Below are 27,180 nucleotides of genomic sequence, written 5' to 3'. Positions count from 1 at the left end.
CATCCCTCTAGAAGTAGCATCCACATCAACATTAATAACTTCTATTTCTTCTATTATATAACCATAAACATACAAGCTTTAGTGTGGTTTGCAGAGGTCCACAGGTATGGAATTTGATTGATAACACTGTAAAAATGTTGTTATCTGTGTCGGTTTTCAAAAAGAGCTTAAAGGGAAAGTTCACCCTAAAATCAAAATACATATTTTCCCTCTTACCTGTAGTGATATATATATATATAGATGGTTTTGGTGTGAATTGTCCAGTGTTGTAGATATCGGCTGTAGAGATGTCTGCCTTCTCATCATGGACGAGAGGCATTAATGGCATCCTTCTCAGTTGAGCTATAGCGTTAGCGCTAGCTCAGGTGAGCTAGCAGTATCGGTTAGCCACAGTTACAGCTCAGCCGAGGAGGACGAGCCTCTCGTCCACGATTACGCTTTCTTCTGCACAGTGATACGGTGGGGTGAACTCTCCCTTTAACGCAGCAGTTAGTACTAAAATATGTTTAAGCTTGAATACCCTGAATAGCATGAAACTTCTAAACTATCCTGATTTCTACTGTGGTTGTTAAAGACTTTTTTGCTCAACACAAAAAACAAGATTGGATGGAATTAATGTTATGCTATCAGAAAACTATACATTTTATTCATACAACTCCAAACAGAGTAGAAAACTACACTGCAAAATACTCACATTCTTTTGAAATCAATTCATCTTTTTTAGGTGTCTCTTCTCAGGATATTCACATCATGTTGGCTGGCTTCAGGCACCTAAAGATCCCTCACAGTGTCAGCACAGCACAAGAGAGCACACAGATAAGAATGACCCTTTCCTATGATTGTGAGAATAGACTACACAGATAAGATTTATTGAGATTAATATCAACTTTACTGATTGAAAATTAAACCACCAAAGATGAAAGATTTGCTGATATAGTGTTAATGTACTGGCTGGAAAGGTAATTAGGTGTAATAAATGATTCCGTCTGTGGCATCAACACACACTCACACAAACCCAGTCACGAGCACACACATACATAGACCGCGTGGTGACCTCTAGAGCTGTGAACATAGAGATGGTGTCAGTCTGCATGGCCCAAGGTCCTCTGACAGCTCTAAACAAGACTCTCATTAACACTAGGCCATTAAAAGTGCCTGCTGGCAGGGTGTGTGTGTGTGCGTGTCTGTCTGTATGTCTGTGTCTGTGTGTGTGTGTGTGTGTGTGTGTGTGTGTGTGTGTGTGTGTGTGTGTGTGTGTGTGTGTGTGTGTGTCTTAGCCATGAACTTGTTGACAATGAGAAGAGTAGACAGGTGTCAGTTTGGTCTTCAGCCATGAATCCCATCAAATATCAGAATACAGCACTCAGAAATACAGTGCAAACAGTAGAGAGAGTGCAGGTTGTTTCATCTGTGGTACAATGTTTTGCAGCTCAGTGGAACACTGTGTATCTATTAGATAGCAGTACTTTGCTGTAGCTCATTACAGATAAACAGTTTTTAAAGTCCCACTGCAGATACAAATAAATTCGGAGCACAGAGCAGATAAAACGTATTGCTATTTTTTCATGACACTGATAAAAAACAACAACTTCACCATCAAGTTGGCGTAGTCCTTTTAAATTGTGCACTTATTAAAGAGGTGAAGTGGGAATCACGTAGTATGAGGATTTTGTTGAAGCCTTTTTTTTGGGGGGGGGGTGGGTTTCCCTTTATTGTACAGTGACAGTGGATAGACAGGAAAGGAGGCAGGGCTCAGCCTACATGCGGCAAACGCTCTTACTGGGTGAGCTAGAGGCCGCCCCGCCTTGACTGAATTTAAATTACCACTTTTGCTTGACAGAATGGTTATCAAGTGTCGGCTGTGTTTAGTTGAGAAGAAGCAGCTACAGCGCCTCAACAACTGCTTTGACACTCCCAGATTCATGTTTGTGAGGAAACAAGAGACCAATCCAGAAACATTCCTTAGTTGTTCTGTTGATCGGTGTCTTAAGCACTGTAAATTGTTATTTCAAATTAAATATTGTGGCTCATTATCTCATCCTTCCTCCATTTAGCGATGATAAAATACTTTTCTAGAAAGTTACAATCTTTACATTTTAAAAGAATGTATCTTCTACTTCTTGCCACATTGTTGGGTTCAGATTTTTTTCATGCTGGTTTAATGGCCTTTTTTTCACCCTCGCTCAGTTTTACTCACATCTTCTTTATTTGCAGTCTTGTATGTTTTATGTTTGCCTGTTTGTCTTTTTGCCTTTTGCTTTTATTGTCCTGTGTAAACAGGACACCAATGCAAAAGAGTGAACTGCTCTTATTGGACCACTGTATACAAATTAAGGTTGAATGAAGAAAAGTCATGATAACACTTACAATAAAAGTGTTCTCTTATGTATTTTATATACATATGGATATTTGATTCTGGGACTTGAAGATGCAAAGAAATAACTAATCTTGGAAAATGTTCCCATATGTCTGCACTAAAATCCACTGTTCTCAGTACTTTATTGTTTTCTTGCTGTTTCAAATGACAAATATTGTATTATTGTGAATTCCAAACCAAGTTGAGGACTTTGCTTGTTATCAGAGCATGAAGAGCTTAGTGATGAAAGAGGTAGAAGATATTGCATTTCACCGTTATGGGTGCTCAATCAGCACATTACATTTATTGACAAAACTTTCCTTGAAAAAAGAAAAAGAATAATCTGCTGACTTTGAGATAGATTGCAAAGTGACAGTTAATCCATGTGTTTTTATTTTGTTTACCTTCAATTTCTGGCAAACAACACACTGAGAAGGAGGACAAAGAGTTTGCAAAGTTGTAATATTCATCTAATGTAGCTCAGCGTAAATTCTTTCAGGGAGACTTCAATAACTTTATCACTTCTCTCCTAAACTGATCAGCTGTTTTCGAGGGAGTCACTTTTCTGTTAAACCAATCAGAATCAGCCACGTATTTCACAAGCCAATCACAGCATGACATCCATGTTTTAAATCTGTTCTCTCCTCTGCGGCTGTCAGTTGTCATTTCAGGCAAGAGTGCGACCCTCCTCCTCCCCTTCCACCTCCAGGCATCTTCACCCATGGCACTTTCAGTCTTCTTCCGGCTGACCAATCCCTTCGACTCCTTCGTTCCAGTCTTCGTGCCCTTTAACCGCTACCACCAGTGTCTAGACTCCATCGGGGGATATGTTTGGGTTTTTATAACCCTTTAAAAAAGTATATACATTTTATACGATGGAGTCTAATCTCCAAAGACTATGTACAATTCATATTTTGCATATGTAACTTACGAATAAAATCTTGCATATCTGCAACAAAGTCTCTCCTGATTGAAATAGGAATACATGTATTGCCATATATACAGTATATGTGAGCATTTTCAGTAAGAGGAGACACATATGCACATGTATTTGTGTGTGTGTGTGTGTGTGTGTGTGTGTGTGTGTTAGAGAGTGCATATGCCAGTACTGCCAGGCTTTGCTAGAAATGGTATAATTTATCACACCTAATTAATTATACACCTAGAAGCGCTATCCTTGTCGCTCAATCGGCTCCCGACTCTGCATCCCTCTGTCAGACGACAGGAGGAAAGACCCAGATAAACTCCCAGAGCATGAAACACCACAGACGCCTGCCTCTCTTCTCAGGCTGATTTGCCATGCCTGTTTAGCCAGCTTCACATTACCATTTAAATAAAGAGTCTAGCTAAATGACCACTGGTGGAACATAAAAAGAGAAATTAAATTGTTTTTCTGTCTCACGGCTGTTTATTCTTTTTACTTCCGAGCTCAAGCTCCTCATCATTTTAATATGGTTAATCTGGAGGAATGGTTGATAAAAATGTGCCGAAGACCTTGAATGTGAAATGAACTACTTCATCTTTGATTCCAAGCCAAATCTAATCTCTTTAATGGATAACAATCACTCATAAAGCTAAGCAGACTTGAAACAACTCAGGTATGTTAATTTCTTGAGGAGAATTGATTAGGATAGAACTAAATCAACAAGAAAATGGCATGAACAACCACTGGGCATAAAGTTTGTTTCAAAACAGAACACATGATTAAAAGGGAAAATGTCAAACTATAGAGCTGACAAATAAAATGGCCTCTGGGGCCTATAATGTATGTAGAAGTAATCTGGAGTAACAGCAGTCATGAGCTACATGCATGCATGCAGTTTCTAGTGCCAGTATATCTGGCAATAGTTTACAGAATGCGGGCAGCAATTCAGTGAAGCAAACGTGAGAAGAAACATTAATATAAAACAGTTAAAACCTATTGATACTGCCAGGTAGTCTCCCGTTGCCCGACCTTACTCCACAGCGCTGCAAAGTAAGGTCTGGCTTTACCACACATACATTCCAGGATAGGAAAAAACGTTCTGGGTTGATTGTATTCCTTTACCAATCACAATCACCTTGGGCGGCGCTAAGCTCTGAACACAGCGACGCTGGCTCTGAAAAATAATCTCGGGAAGGAACTTGTTTTGGTGGAACATTTGCAACCCTATAAAAGAAAATGCCACATACAATATAAAATTAAGTCAACTGTTTACACAATACAGTAACGAGAGCTATTTAAATTAGCTTAGATATATGGTTAAACATAACTTGCTCTCACCAGTGTATCGCTGTGTGACGTTACTTCGTTCACAGCACACCTGCCACAATCGGTCCCAAAACGTCCCAGTTAGAGAGTGCCGTAAACATATTCTTTGTAAGTCTTTACAATAATTCCCCAAAAGAACCAAGAAAGCCTGCCTTGTTGCACAATCAAATATTTTGCAAAACTTGCCATTTTCAGTGTGCAGCTTGCTAGCTCGAAGTTTGTTGTTGTTTCATATAGCAAACAGAGTTTAAGTACGGCAACACACAGAGAGCGGAAGGCGAGGGACATCTGGCGATTATCCTGGAAATTGACTGTTGTTGATCCAGACTACTGCCAAGTGAAGGCCTTATAACTCAATTTGTGTTTTGAACTCAACTCAGAGCGCTGATTGTAAATGATCAGCTGCTGCTTTACGATGAATATGAGTTCATCGTGTGAGAGTTAAAAAAAATTATAATGTAAACACTCAGACTTTGAGAACCCCTTGTCTAAAAACCTGACTTGGATACTAACTTGAAAGTGGGTGATACATGTGTACAGTGAGGATGTTTTCCAACCTAGTGCTGCCTATTTTTGTGCATCTATAGATGTTGGCATCAATATAGTTCAATCTGCATGAGTGAAAACACACTGCAGAAATCTCACACACAAAATCAAGGAGGTGAGCAGATTGTATCGGACACAGATTGATTGCCCTTGAAATCCAACAAAATTGCTTAGCTTGTAACAAGCTTTATTTACTACATTAAATTATCATTAAAATGCTATTAGCGCAATTAGTTGATTTCCATTTTAAACAACACATCTATGGTGAGAGAGAAGCGCTGAGGGGGAGAGACAGAGAGAAGGATGACTGGTGGGGAGGACGCCGGAGAAAGGACAGAAGTTCAAGTTACAAGAGGAAAGGAGTGAGAAGCAAGACGAGAGGAAGGAGAATATGTGAGGAGAGGAGAGGTGAGTCAGGAAGGAGAGAGCAGTGGGAGATGAATATTAAGCAGCTGTAGTGATTAGGGTGGTGGTGCAGAGTGGCACTGTGACAGTGACATTGGCTGCCATTGGCAGCCCCTGCCATGGTGATTCACTGGAACCTGCTTCATTTGGGCCATAATTAGCTTAAATGTTCAGAGAATGAAAAATTCATCATCACTTTGAATCTTGTTAATTGGGAGAGCCGTCTGCATTAATAGAGGCCATTTGGAAGTTCTGTGCTTAAGTATTCGTGTGTGTGTGTGTGTGTGTGTGTGTGTGTACATATACTGATACGTATGTGTGCATGTGTGTGTGAATTTTAGGGTGAGAGAGCTCAGTTTTGCATCCACTCACCGGAGGGGCTAATGGATTCCAAATTTTACCCGTTTTTATCATTGAACAAGTTAAATAAGCTTCTTATAAATGATAAGGACATCTGAATAACGCTGGCAGCGGAGGCAAATTTAACAGCTACAATCAAGACTCACCAGCATATCTTATCATTCATACAGTTAACTGACAATGCAGGGACATGCAGCTGGGATGGGTATGGGTGGATAAAAAGTAAGGTATGTAGGGAGCATAGGCAGAAGAGACAATGTGAGTGTGATTGGTAGCTCATTCATGTGTATTGCTGGCTTTGAAGCCCAAAGGCAGAATAAAACAGTATCAACTAACTGTCTGTTAACCCTGCAGTCACTTTTCAGATAAACAAAGCAGCAGAGATAGCAATAAGTACAGGGAGAGATAATGTATCATTCAACATTATTACTGGCAACAGAAAGAATGTAATGAACACACTTAGTGCATTCTTTTGCATACAGATATGTGCTCCATGCTGTAAATGAACGCTGTGCAGATTATGGTCTCAAAATGGAAAAACAAAAATAAATCACAGAAATTAGACAATAAAGTGATCCACGTACAATCACACTAACGGCACAAATGAGACTGAATTAGAACAGTATGCGCTCGACTCTTGCTACTTTCTAATTATTTACAGTTATGAGAAAGCTTTCCGTGCATGTAAAGGAAAAATAGTGGACAAACAAAACATTCCTCAAGAGTTACTAATCAACAACCCTGTGAATGTTGTTTGAACCATTCATCCTTTTGCATTTGATGCTGAATATCTTGTATACTTTACTGACTGTATGTTACAATCACTGATAAACCGAACCAACATTTGTTGTACTGAGAAACAGAGTGTGTTTCTTGTGTCTTCTAGGGCCGTACATGTTAACAGTCGCTGCTGTAAGCAGTAAAAAATTAAGACTAATGTCCATTTATATGCCTGCAGTGGGGTCGGATCCTGATCACCGTGACAGTGTACAGCTGCTAGAGAGACTGAAAAGCCTGCAATCAAGAAGTAAGTGTTGAGTTAGACTTTAAGTTGGTGGCCTGCGGACCGTTTAGTTTAGTTCAGCCTGGGTGGCTGTGTTATATGGAGTGCGTTTCATATTCCGTAATAAAACATGTAACTGTGTCCTTTCTCTAAACCTGTGTGTGTATACTATATGTATGCTCCTGGAAACATCAAACCTTGTTATGCTGTGGTAACATATGCACCCAGTGCACCCTCTCTGAACTTCCCCTTCCAGGAGGCAACAAAAGCTGTTATATTTTCACATTCAAAACAGTAACAACGTCATAAAGCAAACACATTACTGCCATCAATTATGCGGCGCTGCTGTGAGCACCGTGTTTGCATGAAAAGCAAAAGCTGGACAATATGAATCAGACAGTCTTCCGAGAAGCTCAATAAAAGCTCTGAAATGACCATATTCATTAAGTTGTGAGTGTGACATAAATACGATATGTCTCCCTCTATACTGCAGTGTGTGTGAGGAGGACGGGTGTTTATGCGACAGACAGCGAGGCTGCAGAGCTCAGCCCAGTCTGGACCAGCTCAGCCCAGCCCAGCTCGACCCAGCCGGCACTAATCCATCAACACCACCACTGAATCATCATGCTGCCAATAAAGCCAGGCGGCAATACATTACAGGCATGTGGCAGGCTTTAGCGATAATGACATTGAGAAGTCCCCTCTGGCTGTAGGAAAAGCCTGGGCGCATGACACACTTGCTTACAGAGGCAATATAATATATGGAAATGCATCAGTGTGCCAGACAGGGGAGAGGAATGGGGAGATAGGCGAGTAAGTAGAGCTTAGTCTATTCATAAGGAAAGAGGGAGGAAATGGTCTTCACAGTGACCACTTCCTATCAGATTTCAATGTGGACTCAAGCAAATCCAGCATTCAATGACGGGGCTCATTTTAGATTTACGCCTCTCCAAACAAGCCATCTAACAAGCAATCTCATATGTCAACACCCCATTTTCTGTCTTATCTTGTTCTCATGCAGCTGAGTTGATATTGCTATGGTTTGGACACGATACATGTTAGATACAGCACTGCCAATCATCAGCATGCTGTGTGGCACAGAGGCAGACCACCAGCATTGGGACTGAATGAACAAATACAGCACGGTGAACTGTTGGTCTCTGCCATCCTGTTATCTTGTGGCTGACATTGAGAACAATCTGCCTGTTAATCCCCTCACCTTTACAGCAAATGCACACACATGCTCTCCGGAAAAACACCAAACTTGAAACACATCTATTGGGGATGTGAAGGAGAGGGGGTTCTGATCGTTATGGTGACAGAAGTTAACTACAGAGCCTATGAGGATGGAAAGCTGGTGTCGGATATGGTGTGAAAAAGCACTTAGAGGTTACACAGCTACACTGTTCTGTGTATGGAGGAATGAGAAATAACACCAGAGCTCATCTGCCTCAGTCCGTCTGTCTGAAATCTGTCTGTCTTCACGGTGTCAGACTCCTGGGCAAGGTGTTTAAAAAGTTTAAAACATGGTTACTACTCTATGGCAAACTCAAAGTCTAATTTTAATCTTTGCATTTAAATTAAAAGTTTACCGGGTAACTGTGTGCTGAGAAATTTGCATTAGCCTAAGGGTCATTAAGGTTTTCTGAAACCCATTCAGCACACATGGCCATCAATTTGAAAATAAAAACTCTTTTGACATTAGTTAAGTGGTATTCCAGTGTAAAAATAAAACATGGAAGGCTTGAGGTAGGTTTTGTGCTCCAAGCTATTGACCAGATTTAACCCCGATTTGGTGATTTTTAAAATGTACAGATTGAGGTTAAAATACCATGTGTGGAAATGAAATTACTACTCACTCGGAGCCCGTTGTAACTTCAGGAAATTTGTCTTAACAGCGAACAATAGGGCACAGCCACACTGATTTGTCAATTAAGTGGGATAAAATTTGATTGACAGTGTTGCTGTCTGCCTCAGCTTGTTCTGAAAACCTTTGATGCAGGTGGTGCAAAAGCAATAGCTTGACATTTTGGGAAACACCAATATTTGCTTCCTTGAGGAGAGTTAGATGAGAAGATTGAGACCTCTCAAATCTGTCTGTTAGATGTTGAGCTACAGTCAGCCAGTTAGCTTAGCACAAAGACTAACACAGGGAAATAGCCAGATTACACCCCATGACGTTACTGCTCCTGGCCAAGAATGGTTTAAAAAAATTAATTAAAAAAAACCCGGCTTACACAAACAAGAAATAACATGTTCATCAGCAAGCTGTAGATTGGAGTTCTGTTACCCTCAGACAGAGACGGGCTAGCTGTTTCCATCCGTTGTCAGTCTTTTTGTCAAGCTGCACTAACTGGCTAATGGCTGTAGCTTCATACTTACTGGACAGACGAGAGTATGGTCTTGAGCTTCCAATCTATCTCTCGGAAAGAAAGTGAATAAGCACATTTGCCAAAATGTCAAACTATTCCTTTAAGAAGGCAGCAAAAATAATTAAAGACATTAAACCTCCTCCTTGTGATTTAGATATGATTGTTCTGTATCCAGTGGGTCCAAAAAGTTCAATATCTCTAAACTTTTATGACACACAAAAACACAACACAAATATTGTATGGAGGCAGAGGTAACAGTACTGATTACATACAATATTTTCCACATTGAAAAGTGATAAAAAATTTCCAACATGAGTCCCGGATTGTAGTTTTTCGTCGAGAAAAAAACAACACGAGGCAGGAGAGACAAAAAAAAGACAACAAGAGGTTTGTGCTGATAGAATAAAAGTCTGGATTTATTTCTGTTTATCTATACATTAAACAGGTGTTCCTGAATGCAGCAAGAGAAAACACAGAACAGGATGCTAAGCGTCAAAGAGCTGCTCGCATAGCAGAGGTGTGGCCGGTTTAGCAAAGACATGTACACTCTCTATCGCATATACTTCTAACATTTTCTGTAAATGTAGGGTTGCCTCTGGGAGGCTGAAGTAGGGTGAGGGAGTGTTTACTGCAAAAGTCTTAAAATTCTTTTCACATTATCATACCAACTGGAAATTCTCCATACAGTAATAACCCTGTCTTTCCCTAACGATCATTGCAATGCTGTTACAACTACAGACAGGGATATAACCAAGCACGCCTGGATAGCTCAGTTTAATTCAACGAAAATGTAGTAATTGTTCAGTACGGATTTGTCATGTCGCCATTGTCCCCTTTGACTCAATCTTGAGTCTGTGCAGACACATTCAAAGGTATGAACACTCCCCAGTTATCTCTCTCCCTGGATGTCCCTCCACCCAACAGTGATGTGGTACCAGGTGATTACAACTCAGCACCTGCATAGGAATTCAATTACACACAAAGCTCTCTGGGTCAATTCCCCGGACCAGAGCAAAGCTTAAAATTGAACCATTATGAAACAGTCCAACGAATGGCTTAAGTGCTTCCATGAAACCAACTGCTGTGCATTTGAACACACACTGCTCACAGTAGAGAGGAGATCCCCAGCACATTACATGTTCACAGACATAGATAGAGTAACAAAAAAAAAAAACTAAAACAAATATTTACATACAGACAGGTAAAGCGAACCCCCCCCCCCAAAAAAAAAAAATTGGGGGGATTCCATTGTGACTATACAGGGTAAAAGACAATATAATGCACTTTTTGTATAATAAAGCCAAGTCCAGACACGGTATGGTGCTGTACATTTGACTTTAGCTCACAATAAGTTAATCATGAACCACATTCCTATTTTTAACAGTAGAAATTACATTTGAGTTGTTAAAATATCAGTAAGGGACAAAGAGATTCAACTGGGAAATCACAGATTAAAGTGGCAACTAAATAAAATCAATCATTACAAAACTGACATGCTGAAACTCCCCAAAACAGTCTTCATGAATGCACCATGAAGACTCTGTGATCTCTATTATGTTTGTTTGACACATAGCATTTCAACCAGGTGGGGCTCTTGTTTGTACGTTCCCCAAATCACTTCTAATAGATATTACTTTTCCACCATAAATATAACTACCAATGGAATCCCACTTCTGTAAAACAAACTTAATATTGACTCAAACAGAACATGGTTTTGCTGAGGACCTCTTCTACTGTATCACACGCTGCCCAGCCCAACTGAGATTTCCTTTTATGACAAGTGGTATCCTTTAAATTTATCGGTCATCTGAGTGTGATCTAATAATCATGTCCTATGTATAGTGAAACCTGATCTAACCAGTAAAAATGCATATTTCTGAAAATACACTGCAACAATGTGATATTGGTAGACAACAGGTGCTAGAAGCAGATGCATCTATTGAAAATCAGCAAGTTATGAGGTACTTCTGAAGCTCACAGCTGAGGATATAATCACTATCTACAATATTTGGGTGGATAGCATATAGTTGATACAGTAATAGCAGGGTTATCGTTTCGCGAAATATTTTGGCTTAAAATCTGATTAGCTGAGGGGATAGTGGCAGTTGACACACCTGAATAAAACATAGCTGAATGAGGATAAAAACATAGAAAAACAGCACCATTTGAGGTCCGACAGATCAGTTTTTGAACTGTTTGCTGGTAGCACCCGTCAACCAGTAAAAATCTCAGAATGCAATACAGAGACAGAACACAACCACTGATCAACTGCACAACATAGCAAAGAGCGAAGATATATATTCAGAGACGACCCCTTTACAGCAGCATCTTTAAGCAGGTAATAAAACTGAATTCTCCTCAGAATGATATTGTGTACTGAGGTGTTTTACAAGTTTTATATGCTGTACATGTTGAGAGTAACCAGGTATACCTTTCCTATAGATTTTTTTTTAATATACACACATAGTTTACAGTCACTGACAAACAAACACCAGAGTAACAATGAGGTAGGACGGTGAAGTTAGATGAAGTAGAACCGGTTTGTGGATTGTATACAAAGTTACTGATACCTTAAGAAAAATATAGGCCTTACAATGTTCCTCCCATTTTTTTCTCATTTGAAGTAAGTTTGACATTGTATCTGAGGCTCAAACAGTTATGTGTTTTGTGTGCACTTAGTTGTGAAAACTGCTAGATGAAGCCATTTATCTTGTTCCACACAGTGAAGATAGAACTGATCTCTTTTCCCCAATCAAACTGTCAAAAAGCTACATAAAGCTCCCTCACTTCTGAAGCTTTGACAGATGTTCACAACATAAGCCAAAACACCAAACGATGAGGACAGGATTTGCTATTATCTCAATACATATGCATTTCTAAATCCAGCCCATATAAATGACAGCAGAGTAAGGAACTAGAGGTGGCACAGGACGAGGATCACAGAGCCAGCGAGGTTACATTTTCTCCCTATCGCTACTTGAGTGTGACAGTGAGAGGATTGGAAAGCCTGGTGTGTTGTGTCACAGAGCCAAACTAGCCTATATCATCCAATAATGGCTCTGCCAGACTATGTACTGGTTTATGTTACTAACATGCTGCTAAAACCCAGTCTGCTCCTCTGCAAGTGACTTGGTACATTTGATAAGAGATTGGCCTTGCCATCACAGATTAAACCAAATCTGGGTTGAAAACATACAGTACTTCCATACAGCTCTCATCCATGAAAGACGGTTTTAGTTAAAGGATTAGACTTAATCGCGCAACAGGAAACCAGCCTTTGAAAAGAAGTTAACATTTCAGATGTTGTAATAGCTCTATTAATGCTCTATCTTAAAGCTTTCTTTTTAACCACACCCCCTTTTGGCATCAAACATCAAAGAAACAAACAAACACAACACACGACAATGTGTCAGAATTTCAGCATGGTTGCTTTGCACAGCAGAAATCTTTTCTTTCTTTTAAACCGCATGTATTTCAAATACATGCTAGCCCATGTAAACCTCACATGTTGCTTTGTACAGGGAAAAAAAACTGAAAAAGGGATTTTTTTTAGAAAAAAAAAAGATTCACTATAACTTTGGCATGGGCCATCTTTTGTGCAAACCCTGCTGATTCCTCAGTCAGCATCCCCCTTCTTTAACTTGATCTCAGCATTTAATACTTTGGCTTACAATTTGGCTCATTTGTAAAAAATACACAATTATCTCTATATGAGTCATATATATTTATGTATAACCAGCATCTTCACACATTAAGTTAAAGCACATATTCCAGTGAGCTTGCACATTTCATAGGATAATAGCTTCAGGTTGATGAATCATGTTTTGGGCTTGACAGCCAAATAGAATTTTTGACTTTTGCTTGTTAATTTACCAAGTAAGCCATTTATTGTTCAGGAGGCCATGGCGGAGTTATTGAATCCAGTTTCAACACAGTGTGACTTGTGGAAATCTGGTTTTCTAAACACCCCGAATACATCTAAAAAGAACTAAATATTTGGAAGTAGTAGTAGTACTAATTCTAAGTAGTAGTTGGAAGTATTAAATCTATCCAACTTGTTTTGGAGCATTGGTATGTCAGGGGCATATCTGACTGACAAAACAAAATGCTATCCCATAACTCATTCTTGCCATAAAAAAAACAATAAACCAAAATGTTCTAAGGTGCTTCATGATAATACAATGATTGTTAAGCTTTATCTATATAGACATTTAAAAAAGAAAAAGGACAAATACCACAAATACCTTTCTTTATGATTAAAGAAATTGCCCAGAAGTTTAAAGTGCATTCAATGTAAATGTTTGTTTTTATCTAACTACTGCGTCTCAATTAAGTACAATGGTTTAACGATACAAATTCTCATCTTAATGTGGCAGATCATTAGAAGGTACAACCTAAGTGGGGGTTAACGGAAGCCTTGTGTCTCTTGTTCCACAGAGATCACTTTGGCTAAGAAAGGGAGATCTTTTTTTCATTTGCTTGTAGATTCCACTGATCTACATTTGGATACAACATCAAGCTTAAAGCCAACAATTAAAAAAAACAAAGAAATAGAAATAAATATATATATATATATATATATATATATATATATATATATATATATATATATATATATATATATATATATAAATAAGTGTAAAAAGGAACAAGCAATTGTCTGGTAAGATGGAATTACAACCTCAATTAGATAAATCAAAACTTGACCAAAGCCTTTAAAACGGTAATATGACGAGAAACTGAAATATCCATGTTTGGTGGAAAAAATAAAAAATAAAAGTTTTATGTACACTAAAATATCTCCAAAACATAAGGTAGCTTAACAAAAGGCTGATCTGAACTTTTGCAATAACAAAAACCGTGACAGACAAAATGATAGACAGAAATAAAACAACCGACAAACAAGAATCTAGAGTATGAAGAGGAGAGAGGCTTGATGGGCAGCTCTGCAGCAGATTCACAGTTAGCCACAGCTAGGTCACAGTTGAGATTTCAATCTGCAGCATTTAGTTCCAGCCTGCAGACAGCCACACAAACCATTTTAGATCAAAACAATAAAACAACTGAGGAAAAAAATGTAAAAAAAAAACATACATTTTCAAAGTTCTGATGGCATCGCTCAGAGGAAATTGTCACTGGAGCGACCTTACTTTGTTCCCCAGTGGCGTGGCTTATAGAAGAAGGGGTTATTATGGGGTTCAGCAGGCCCAGATGACTTCAAACAGCACAGACAGCTTTACCCACAGCTTCCACATGAAGATGAGGGGGGGTAGCAAGTAGCCCAGCTCAGCTCAACCTAATGGTGTGAACCAGACAGAAAATAGTACCTAGCCACCTCTCACATTCTCACAGCAAAGTGCAGGTGAAGCTTCATCGCTTCAGCTTACTATACATTTACAATCACAGCTTATTAGAAAACCCAGGGGCATACCCTAGTGATTGCCAAATCCATGTAAGGCCTTTCTAGGCATTAATGTGCCTGTACCACTACAACTCATTAAAAACGGTCAAATTGTCTGAAAGTGACATGTTTAGTAAGATGGGAATATCCCATCCAAACCTTTCTCATTGATGGCAAATGCTCATAACTAAAAGGTCAAACATAAAAAACTAAACAAATACAGCACTTTATAGACTCCACATTAGAGTCATACTTCCCATTTAACCTCTGTAAGCCGTCTTTTTAATAAAGCCATGTGTTGTGATTGACCTACAGTTAAGGGGGCGCACACACATAATTAATATCTTGGAGCAACAGAATCTCTGTTGCAAAATGCAATCTCACTGTTACCAATTAAGACTTGTGCATTTGAGACCCTGATGTCCCATTTTATGCAATAAGTACCAACAGCAAACACTCAGATTCCCAGCAGTTATTGGGTAGTCTCCAAAATATCCAGCCGTTCACACAACTTAGATCTAATGCAAGCTGGCATCATTATCTTTATAGAAACAGATGACTTTATCTAGGGAAATAACCTCTCCACTAATTACTTTTTAAAAGTTTAAGGATTCAAAACTATGTTCTGACACAGAACAATAAATCAATTTAAAAATTACATGTAATCTTTCCTTTGACACAAATGCACAAACGTCAACAAACCATGTCTCTGTACCAATCCCACTGTAAAGCTTATAAAAACACTCACACCAGCTCATATCAAACTAGTTCACACACTGGTGGGTAAAGCTGTCTGTCAGCCAATGGGAAAACTGGGCACTGAGGAAGGTGATGGTTGCTCTATAGGGAGCTGGGAAGGGGTCTATTTGTTTTAACGTTTCATATAACAACCATAGGGGGGGGGGGGCAGAAGGCGCTGGCGTGACAACAGTTGACCACTACATGCCATCGTAGGTGAAGTTCTCCATCTTGACTGTCTGTCGAATGAGCAGCTTGGACTCCCGCCGCTCCTCGTTCTTGATGGACTTGTTGATGTCCATTATTTTTTCACAGATGTATTTGTTCACTTTGGACAATCTCTGCGTAATCTCTGCACTGTCCGCTGTCTCTTGAGACACTCTGTCGTAGAGACACTCTGGGGAAGGAGCGAGCGTGAGCAGTCAGACTACATCAAATTCAAAACTGCTAATATTATCTTTGTCTGGTATCTAATAAATATGATTCAATCATTGAAAGCCTGTATGAATAAAAGAAAAAGAAAATAATTTTTCTGTACCTCATGTTTTCCAACTTGTTTCAGTTTACAAACAAGCCATCAGAACAAGGATTCATCTCTTTCACACAGTCTTGATTTTATAGGTTCAAACCTGGAGTTTCTTACCTCTGACAATTTTCAGTTTGCTGGGCGACAGTGGAGGTTTGGGCAGGGCATCTTTCTTCTTTTTGGTGGCCACTCCAGTGACGCTACGGTTCTTGAGGGTTTCTGTGCCCCAGATCATTACAGCCAGGTTCTTTGTGAACTTGGAGTCTCCCTGGGTCCGCTGCAGCTGATGCCACTTCTCCTCCTCCACCCAGATCCCTCCACCGAGGTGTACCTGCAGAGATGACAAGTGTAAAACAGAGAACACCACATTTTAACATGTGCATCTATAGTCTGCTGTAAATAAAAATATCTTGCAAGTGTTGTCATCTGCCCAGTGCCAGACAAAATGAAATGTCTAATGCATTGTGGCTTTTATCAGTTCAGTTTAAAAACAACAGTACTAGCGCGTTGACACTTTTAAACACACAATGCTCTGCTCTGCACAGGACAGTGTCATCTACTCTACACTTGCTTGCTCATGCAAGATTTCCAACTACCTATTGAAGATATGTCTGCCTCATCCACGGGGAGTTTTTTTAAATAAACAAATGCTATTACGGTTACCCAACTGTTTCATAACCTTAAATTACTGTTGTTTACAGATCAGTTTGCAGGGATTGCAATTTCATTCAATCTTATTTAAAAAAAAAAAAATGTTTGCAACAACAGAAGGCAAGATGGAAGCAATTAGGTGAGGGAGACAAAAAACTTAACTGAGATTTAAAGGGGAATTTCTCTTCTTTTTTTTAACATGGACCCAATTTTCAATGCATTTGTGTGTTAAGTGATTAATGTGAACAAACTCTTTGAAATTGATCCAATGTTGGGCGAGAACGCTAGAACACCTTTAGGGCAAATGTGCACCATCAATTTCCATCCACTAAAAGTGCTGTTCCTGCCACTGACAAGGCACAGATTGTTATTAGAAGTGTCTGACTATGTTATGGAAAGATGGTGAAGTCTTGTTCAGAAATCTCATAAGGTGACTTAATGAAAGACAGCGGTGGGAAAGGCAAGTGAGGAGAGAGGATATCTGGGGAGTAGGGCTGTCCCAAACAATTATTTTTTAAACGATTATTATTATTATTATTATTATTAGTCGACTAATCTAACGATGAATTTTTCGATTAATCTAACGATACATTTTTCAATTAGCGATTATTTTCCCATTGCTCAATTATTAACAATTTACACAAAACTAATTTCAATAAGGTTCAAATCTCTATTTATTAAAATTGTTTGACACTGCACTGTTCAAGTAAAATGAATTTGTAGTGCAACCTGAAGCCAGATGTAGGCTATCAATCCAACAACAAAATAAAGTCACTTTCAGGAGGAATACAAAAATAAAAACTTAAAGTAAACAGAGCAAGTGCAAAAAGAGTAGCCTGTATTTGCTTTTTATAACAGTAGTAGGTAAAATAATTAATAAGCTCTTGTTTAACATCCAAGCTCTTCTCCCTTTAATCTTACAGTAAAAAAGTACAATTTTAGCAACATATGAAATCAGATGTATCAAATAAATCCAACATAAGGCAAGTTGCAGAGTGTCTAATATAACAGTCTGTAATTGATTGGGTCACTCATGATGATGGTAAACCACATCAATGGACTAACGTAACGTTGGGCTACTACTGGGAACACATTCCGTGTGTCACTATGTTGATAATCGCACATGCTTGGGAGTAAAACTTAGATCGGGCACAAAAAATCAAGCCCGACCCTACCCGAGCCCGTGCACGTTGTGTCCGAGCCCGGCCCGGCCCCACACATTAACTGGAATTATGAGCCCAAGCCCGATTTTAACCCGACAATTTTTTAATACGTGGGCCATTATAAAGGACTCGTGAGATATCTGAAACAATCTGGCCTGGTTGCACAATTATCGAAGACAGTGCTACAGATGGGGGAGACACGATTTAGCACAGTTTACCTCACACTCAAGTCAGTGCAGGACATATACCCAGAGCTACGGGAGAAGCTGGAGAGGCATAGCTTTCTCCTCACCCAATTAGGCTAATAAAGTAATGATTAAAAAAACACAAATGCTTGATCAAGGGCCCGGCCTGGGGATAGTGGCAGGAAATATCGTCCCGACCCAGCCCGTGGGTCAAGTTCGGGCTTGGGCAGAGAATCTAAACTCTACTTGGGAGGGAAAGGGAGCAGAGCAAAAAGGGGAGCAGAACTTACGGTGTTTTGCTGCTGTTATCCTGACTCAGTGATGCATTTAACAAAGTCTACAGACTACCACATTGTTGTTGTTGACATTAAGAGTAAAATACTCCCACGCTTTAGAAGACCGCGTGCGAGCCTTTTTCTCAACGTGTTGTTGAACTTGTGAGGAATCCATACTTGCGCTATTGCTGGAGGCAGTTATGTTTTTCTACGCGTGACGCGTCAACGCAAATTATTTGTGTCGACACATTTATGTAATTGATTACGTCAACAAATCGTCCCAGCCCTACTGGGGAGTCTGTTCTTTTGGAGTACAAGTAGCGTAGCTTTGAGAGGTCTTAAAGATTTTCAATTGCGCATTTCTGAATTGCCACAAAACTAAACAAAATGTTGAGATACACTTAGCGCAGCTTTCATAGAAGTTACTTTTGGATACAGACAGGCTAAAGTTGTGGTTGTGTGCTACAGCTACAAATGGATCCCAACACTCTGGTCCATAGTCCATTTTTAGCGGCCAACAAAAGAGGGGAAGCAATCATATGCCAAAGCACATTTTCCAAAAAGAAAAAGGCTGTTCCAAGAATAGAGAGCTGCAGACAGAGCGGAGGTAAGCTAGCGCTGTTAGCTAAAGTTACTGTGTTGACCTGGCATCAGTTAGTTACACACAAAAGCATGGCAGGATAACGGCAACTTCTCCAGCTTTACATAATGTAGTCAGACACTTATAATAACAATCTGACCCTGTCAATGGCAAAAACAAACACTTTTAGTGGACGTACAGTACATTGATGGTCACTATTGCCACATACTGTAGGTTACATTGCAGCCCGTTTCACGACAGCCGGTTACAGCATTCTCGCTCAATACTGGACCAACTTCAAAGATTTATGTTGACATTAGTCACTTGAAAAATACCAAATTTCCCCTTTATCTCTATTTGGTACCATACTTGGAATCATATAATTTCACTGTAAAACAACACATTTGTTCTTTCTGCATATTGTTAAACTCAATAATACACTTTATCCCGTGATGATGGTGCTGGCCACCCACTTGCCTGGGACATTTGTGTTAGGTGCTCTGGGGTCCGAATCCAGTTTCACCAATCTACAATGCTCCATGTGGGTGTAAAACCTAAATGGACAAGGCAGATCATAGCTTGTCATGGCAGAACGTATCTTAGCCAGCTCCTGCTTAGACCAAATTACAAATCCCAAGAAGCACCACTTTCACCAACTAGGAGACATTAATAAGATCAGGCCACTGGCTGCTTGCAGCCTGGATTACCTCCACTACAAACTTAGCCTGTAGCCCTCTACACACTTCTACTGCATGTTGCATAAGCCAAACCGATTACCAGCCTAGCCACTGGTCTTCTAGGTTAACTAATGCAAAAGGGGGCATATGTGACTTTCCCTTCTCTACTCTCTTATCACTGTAAAGTCTTTAGGCTAGCATCCAAAAGGCTTTCCCCTGTGCAGCTAATGTGCTTTAGGCCCCTGGCCAGCAGACAAGCTTTTTACTGCCCTTAAGTTAGACAAGATTGTTTTCATCATCCCTCCCCATTGCTTTTTGTTTATCTCTCTCCCTCCATCTCTCCTCCATCCGTTGTACCTTTCTCCCCCTCTCTCACTAGGGCTAATCTGTCAGTCACTTTAAATTCCTCTCGTGCAAATAATTAATATGGGGTCCCCGATGTAGGAGAGTTCTAATTTGCAAGTGTTCTTCACGCTTGAAGTGGCTGCAGGCCCCAGAGCTTGTAGTACCAATCCCCCCCCTGTCATCAGAGACAGGACGCTGGTTGAGTTACAGCAGTGCGGGAGTAAAGAACCCTAACAGCCTAATAAACACTGATGATGCTGGCTGAGCTTGCAGGAACAATAATAATCTTCTCAACCTTGTTTACCTGCTAGGGTAGGGCAGCCAGGGGGAAAGGACTGATCAACTATGACAACATGTTCCAAGGTCCATGGGTGTTAAGAGGAAATACAGCATTTCCTACAAAATCAGGCTACTTCCCAGGGTCATCCCAAGGCAAAGAGCCAGGAATACAGGAGAGGGAACTGAAGGATTCAGGACTCGCAAAGGGTGAGAGGGGTTATTTGGATAATCTTCATTGAAGGTTGAAAGTCCTGATCTGTAATGTAACATTTGACCATACAAATTACAGGTATATTCAAATATATAAGTGAAGAGGTGGACATATAAATAAAAGATACACATTTAATGTGTTGCTCAATTGATCATTATTGAAAATACAGGCCTGTTTTACTGCTGACTGACTGAACATTACTAGCAAGATTCATTTATTGTATGTTGGACTATGTTAAATGCCTGTCAATCAGTTTTTGAGTGATGGCATCTTTCAGTCCTGTGTTGGAAATGATAATGCTGGGGGTACCGTTTTGTCTAAATTTGGATTGAGTGATTTTGACTTCAAAAATAAATAACAAAATACAAAAAAAAGCTGATGGAGATGAAAACCAGACAGGGAACATCACAAAGACCACATGGAAGGATGGCATCAGAAAAATAGGCATGTGAATACACAAGATGTTCCCAAAAAAGTGGTATTTGCGTGCCACTTACAGGGAATCAGGAAAAGCTAACTAAATAAAGAGTGTCCCTTAGTGAGACTGACCTTCCCATCGTTGCAGGTGTATACTGTTCTGGGTGAGGGTGAGTAGCTGGAACTGGTGTTGGCTTCTTCTCTGCATGTTTCTTGGGCCTCAACAATGGGTTCAACCACTTCAGCCTTGATTGTCTGAGTGCCATTGTCATGCATAGGCTCTGAAGATACAAAGGACACATTTAACATCATGGAGATACAAGCAACAAATCTACGTCTGTCAGCACTTCAAGTTGCAGTGAGGTCAAAGGACATTTACGTATCAACTGCTAGTCAACTTTACAGAATAGAGGATTACACTAAAACAGAACTGAGTTCTAGTAGCATGTGGCCATGGCTTTCCCACTGGAACAGGTCCCACCTGCTAGTCTGCTTGCTTCCCGCCTTGGGCCTAGGCTTCCTTGTGCCTGGAGATAGGCGGTTATTTTAGCCCAGTTACTAAGCTGGCTTGGTGGCTGGCCATGCTAAGCTCCAATGTAGAGGATGAGTTTTAATATCGGTCAGTGCACTCCATCCCCTGCCCGACAGCACCCCAGGGTGCTCTAATCTTTAGCCTGTCCATTAGATGGTCCCACCAGTAGCCAGGCGCCTCTGTCCAGATCTACAGGGGGGCTGAGGTTAACACCAGCATCTGGCAAAGCTTGAGTCAGTACACTGCTGCACACTGCAATGACACCACTTTTAATCACACTTACAGTGTCTTTTATTCAACTTCCTGTATTGGATTTATTACTTTACTTTACTATTGCTGGGTTATAATCTCATTGTTGTATTATGTGTGTCTATTAACTATAACACCCATCTGTTATTATTTTTTTACTGTTAGTTTGCCAACGAATGCTTATATTTTACCCCCAGCTGTACGAGGCAAAATATCTCTCTTTACATTTCCTCCCCCAAGATTTCTCATTTTTTACCTTATATACTAAGTCTTCTTGGAGAGCTTGGGCTGGACAGGAAACACTGTTGTTGTGGTAATATAGATACAGTGTTTGTACAACTGAGTTATACAATATAGACTTGACATAACTTCAGGCTTATTGAAATGCATTAGCAAAATTGATCTACTTTACATTGCTACAGGAGAGTTTTTGAAACCCATATATATCTTTAAAAATTGCAACATCTGATCATGTCTTAATTTTAAGAAATACCTCAGCATGTTATTTGGCTTGACTGAACCCACAACCTTCTTCTCTTTTAGGATGGTCACGCTCATCATTAGTGCACACTGTCAACCTAAGAAGCAAGCCAAACTAAGGCACCAAAACTCAGAGTTTATCTACTTTAGCTCCATTTATAATTATATCTGTTTATCTTAGTTTCAGTAGAAAGACACTGAATTTTAACAGCAGTTCTAAATGCTCATGTACATCTAAACGACAAAGACATGGTCTAAATAGTACCGGAAAACTATTCAAGGGCCTATAGTGGCATATTCCTTTGTTTCTTTTCAGACTTAACTGCAAAAACAATTGTGTTTGGCATTTATTGGCATGTCACTGTTCTTAAAAATGGCACAGAAGGGGGTACAATCAGTGTAGATGTACAGTAAACACTAAAATTTGAAAATGTCTACACGCTTGCCTCCCACCTCCTTATGCTAAAAATGGCATATTCTGGCTATAGATGTCACTGTCTAAGACTGACTTTCTAATAATGAAAATATATAGGTATTTGAATTTTTTAGACATTTTCTTTACATTACTGCAGGTTAAAGGTTACTAATAAACTTTTTGGCATGTACACAGCATTGGTTTGTGTGTTGGTGTGTATGCTCCTGTTCTCTCACCACTGCCCAATCTCATGAGAAGTACGTCTTGCAGCCTCCTGTTGAAGTCCCTTAATTCTTTGACTTCTGTCAGCAAGCTGCCATATTCCTTTAACTTCTTGGCTTGCTGCACCAGCTGCCTGCGGGTTCTCTCCAGCTCCTGCTGCAGCCTCCTCATCTCCTCCTCCTGTTGCCTGTAGCTATGAACCAGTTCCTCATACAGGACTCTGGGAACCACTGCTGCAGCTACCCCAGACACACAATCCGTGTCCACCTCCAAATGCTGTGGTTGCTGCTGGTGATGATGTTGCTGATGCTCTGCATCCATATCTTCATCTTCGTCGTCTGCATCCTCTCCCTCCTCTGCCAGCCGGTCCTCATCCAGGTCTTCTTCGCCCTCCATACAGGAGCTGGCTGCATTTCTCTCCAGACGAGCCACTACTGCTGCCAGACTCTTGGAGGAGTTGGAAAGGGGGCGTCCATGGTCCTGAGACAGGGCCTGGAGAAAAAATAAGAGTCAATTTAGGGATCAAATAGGCCAGTGAAATAAAATGTAATACTCAGAAAGTTGAGCATGGGAACACGATAAAAACAAGACAGGTGTTTGGAAGCGGGCCTGATAAAATATTTTACACAGTTTTACAAATCCCTTTTCTGCATCAGTGACAAAGTGCACTTAATATGTAACAGAATGTAATTCCATCAAACACTTCAATCTAAAAATGACATGACAGACTGCAAACAGTTTGTTTTGAATGTGTGGATCTCAATAGGAAACAGGAAAAGAGGAGTCACTGAGTTCTTTGATGAGCCGCTCAGAGGATTTGTCTGTGAAAGGGCAGCTGTCCAGAGTGCTGAATTTGTGTTAATCCAGCATATGGTAAAAATAGCATGGGGGATTTTGGGTGTCAGCCAAGTTTATGGAAAAGTGACATTGTCTCATTAATAGATACTGTATATGTAAATATAAGACTATTGCTGTCTGTGTGTCACACATGTACCCACACAACTTTTTTTTAATGAGCAAAATTATTTAGGTTCGTCCCTGTCAAGACAAGATTGTCAATATAAGTAATTTAAGTGGGATACTTTGTTAGTTCATTTTGTTATGAACCATTATTGATGTTTGCACCTACAAACATTTTTAACAATTTTAATTGATCACAGCTTAATCAAGATTGATATCACTCGTGCTATCAATACATAAGCATTATTTCAGCCTAATCAAGGGGCAGTGTGATTGAATGTCATGTTACTGGGGTCTGTACTACTTTAAGTATAAGCACAATTTGGTGTGGAATACTCCACATTACCCACTGCTGTCCATTCAAATGTACAAACTTGTTTATTTCAAAATAACACAACTACTGTCAAATCTAGGTGAGCCTACCTTTTTATGCCTGAGTGGCATTCTCTCCTCTCCAAAATTGTTCTCAATAGAGTTTCCTGAATTCTTGATGGACATCTTGGGAATTTTCATCTTCTTTTGCATTATACTGTCTTCAAATTCCTCTACTGTATCTGTAAAGTGTAGAAATAGAAGCAGGAAGAAACTAATAAAGTTTCCAAAAAGTTAGATGGAATTTAATAAAACGTTAAAGTACCTGCAGAATTATTTCATCCATTTGTACAACCCGAGCAGAGGGCGTTTTATCTTTCCATTCTACTTGATCAAACTTACTTTAGCACTCTTAGCCCAGAAAAAAAGTAAGGTTTACAAAGGCTGCACAAGCTTTTCAAATCGTCCTGTCTATACTGCGCTTTAACATAACTGCCACTGTTAAGGTGTTAGTTAGATGGGACCGATCCTGCAACCCAGACAGGACAGATTCGGGGATTAGTGATGCAGCTAGTTAAAGATCGACCGTAGTAACGACCGTGAGCAAACATCACTGTGACTGGAGCTAACGTTAAGCAAACTATTTCACTTGCACACTTCAGCACATTGACATGATGCGCTGTCATGAAACAGCCATGACGTTGACATGTTACTGACAGACAGGTTGCTATATATTGTTTCCATTAATATCTGAGACACGGCGATGACTGCAGCACCGCATCTCCTCTGTGGCACAAACCAACAGATATGCCAGTTTACACGCTAACCGCAAAACCACCAATGCTATAGGGCTAGTGTCTCGGCTACATTTGCAAACCTCTACAAAACAGATGAAGGATCAACCACGGGCTGTCACATGTGTTTATCATGTAGTGACAGCTCTGCGTCTGCACGCAGCTAACTAGCGCCTGAGCGCTAACATGCTAACGCGGAACGAATACACATCAAGCTAGCAAGCGTTAGCTACATGTTGTAAACAACCGTTGTGACTGACTAACGTTGCATGCCACGTATTTATCGAAACGAGCAGCACTACTCTGTCGAGCAAGAGGGCTAACTCTTGGAAAACGACACCCTAAATGTAAAAATCTGTAAAGCATTGAGGACAAGGTACGACTACCTACCAAACTTATCTTAGCATATCTAACTAGCTTATCTAGCTAGCCACAGCCGAGGACGTTGTTGTGGCTATCAGTGTCAGATTCCAGCTGATCACGTCTTGACAGATCGGACAAAAGGGCTTGTTTTGACAGCTTGACACGTTTCGCGCACATCAACGTTACTTGGACAGACAGAGTAAAACAGCATTAAAAAGAGAAAAGCTGATGTGTTAAGAGGGCAACTTACCTGCAAGGGCAAGGATCTGTGCTTCGCACGGCTGGCCTGCGCTGCCATTCTCTTCAGTTCTGTGAACCAGATACACCTTCTGATTATCAAAATCTGTTTTTTGCAGAGGTCTGAAATCTTCGACATTTGAAACGGGTAACGCGTAGCACATATCGTCTTCAAAGAATCTAACAAAAGCATACATTATTTACTTCTCTTTGGTCCTGCACTTTGGATATGCTTGACAGTTTTTCCTCACAAAGTATTAAAAAAATATATACACATAAGGGGGTTGGGGCTGGTGTCTGCGCTCGGCTACTCTTGCCTGGTCCACATCACCAGGGTACATCATCCAGGCATAAGTAATAGACATGACATTCACTTAATGTTTAGAGATGTTTAGCAGAATTAAGTTATATTGATTTATTTGTGTCATAACCATTTAAAACACGATTTCCCATGCACATGTAGTGTAATTATAATATTAAAAATGTTTTTTAATTTCTCTCAAATTGTAAACAAGAACAAGATTTAAAAAAAAAAAACAATATCAACCATAGACTGTATGATACCAGCATCAACATATTTAAAAACAATTAGTTTTTATATTTCAAGCATTGTGTTACGTGATTAAGTAAGACATTTCAGGCATCATTACCTTTATCAATTTAGACACCCATTACTTCTCACTCTGTGTTCTAAGGGAATTATTTCAGGGAACTACAGAGAGAAAAGCCACCAAGATGATTACCTGCCTGGTCAGATTTCATTGGTCTCTGTGAGCTTTCAAGTGTTTCCTGGTGTACACTTCTCATCTGCTGCTTGTTACACAACAAAAATACTTAAGGCCAGCTGACAGAAATGAACTCTTTGTTATTTTAAGACATCCAGGTGGTTATAAACACAGGAGGAATTTCTCTCAGTTGTTACTCTAATAGAGAGCACCACAATCGATAAATGACACTAACAATTCCGTTCTGCTTCGGCTGCTGTAATTGAAAAGTAACTGATGCAGAACTATATAGAGCCTTTTTTCTTCTCTGATATTTTGTTTCATAGTTTCAGGCATTTAGTTAGTTATGATTAGGCTTGCTTCAAATGCCAGCTTCCCCATGATGTTTGTTCAGTCTGTTAGATGTATACAAGATCATTTTAAAACAAAACAAAGAGATCACAATAACTCTCAGAACCTAATGCCAGTCATTTTATGTCAGTTATTGAAGCAGTGTTTTTGGCTGTGTTCAATAGTGGTTACATCTGCCAGCTATGCTTTTGATTTGGGAGACTAGCTTGTTTCATTTTTCTGTGAAGAAGCATCAAGTTGAACTGTCAAAATGTAACATTCATATACATTTACCGAAGCTACATTTTGCAACATTCTATTTATAAATGGTATTATTAAAGGGTTGTTTAGGCTGGTAGGTTTTTGGCACAGCCCCACAAAATATGACAGGAATGAGAGTGATGGACAAGAGATTTGAGCAGCTTCTCAACAAGTCGAACACAGGATTACTGCTAATCTAAGCTTCTGTTCAATGGCTCTCCTTTCCTCACGGCTGGGTTTGTCAACATAAGGCTGCTCAGTTTCTGGAGCTTTCTGTCTCTGAAGTGGCCAATGTTTAAAGGGGAACGCCACTTCAATTAAAAGTCTTGCATGATGTTACTCCTGCCAGTCAATCAAAGTTAAAACAACTTTCTCCTAAAGAAAGAGTCTATACAGGTGGACCAAAAGCGACAGTGGCTTTGCAAAATGATCTCGGGAAGGAACTTGTTTTGGTGGAACATTTGCACTTCGCAAAAGAAAACGCCAGATAAAATATTAAATGAAGTTAACTGTTCACACAATACAGTAACATAAGCTATTTAAATTAGCTGGATACAAG

At 39.8% G+C, this 27,180-nt stretch overlaps 2 protein-coding genes across 10 annotated transcripts in view; both read right to left on the bottom strand.

The window, feature by feature from the left end:
• agbl4 (ATP/GTP binding protein-like 4) overlaps positions 1-27,180 on the bottom strand; it is a 461,627-nt gene that overhangs the window by 57,769 nt on the left and 376,678 nt on the right. The gene's annotated exons all lie outside the window — the stretch shown is intronic.
• bend5 (BEN domain containing 5) lies at positions 66-25,676 on the bottom strand. Of its 7 annotated transcripts, XM_036007248.1 has the most exons (8): positions 25,319-25,502; positions 24,023-24,153; positions 22,654-23,131; positions 20,874-21,022; positions 16,076-16,289; positions 14,522-15,829; positions 3,313-3,322; positions 2,774-2,784 (listed from the first exon to the last, which is right to left on the bottom strand). In XM_036007248.1, exons 1-6 carry the CDS (start codon positions 25,500-25,502, stop codon positions 15,633-15,635), a joined length of 1,353 nt encoding a protein of 450 aa, XP_035863141.1. In that variant the 3' UTR covers positions 2,774-2,784; positions 3,313-3,322; positions 14,522-15,632. The 7 variants fall into 7 exon arrangements, with proteins under 7 accessions (XP_035863140.1, XP_035863141.1, XP_035863143.1 ...); XM_036007247.1 differs by lacking the exons at positions 2,774-2,784; positions 3,313-3,322 and adding an exon at positions 66-76 and having other exon boundaries at positions 14,384-15,829; XM_036007250.1 differs by lacking the exons at positions 2,774-2,784; positions 3,313-3,322 and having other exon boundaries at positions 13,793-15,829; positions 25,319-25,377; positions 25,501-25,671.

The sequence above is a fragment of the Sander lucioperca genome, chromosome 11 (genome assembly GCF_008315115.2).
Source record: "Sander lucioperca isolate FBNREF2018 chromosome 11, SLUC_FBN_1.2, whole genome shotgun sequence".
NCBI classification, from domain to species: Eukaryota; Metazoa; Chordata; class Actinopteri; order Perciformes; family Percidae; genus Sander; species Sander lucioperca.
This window is presented reverse-complemented; position numbering and strand designations above follow the sequence as displayed.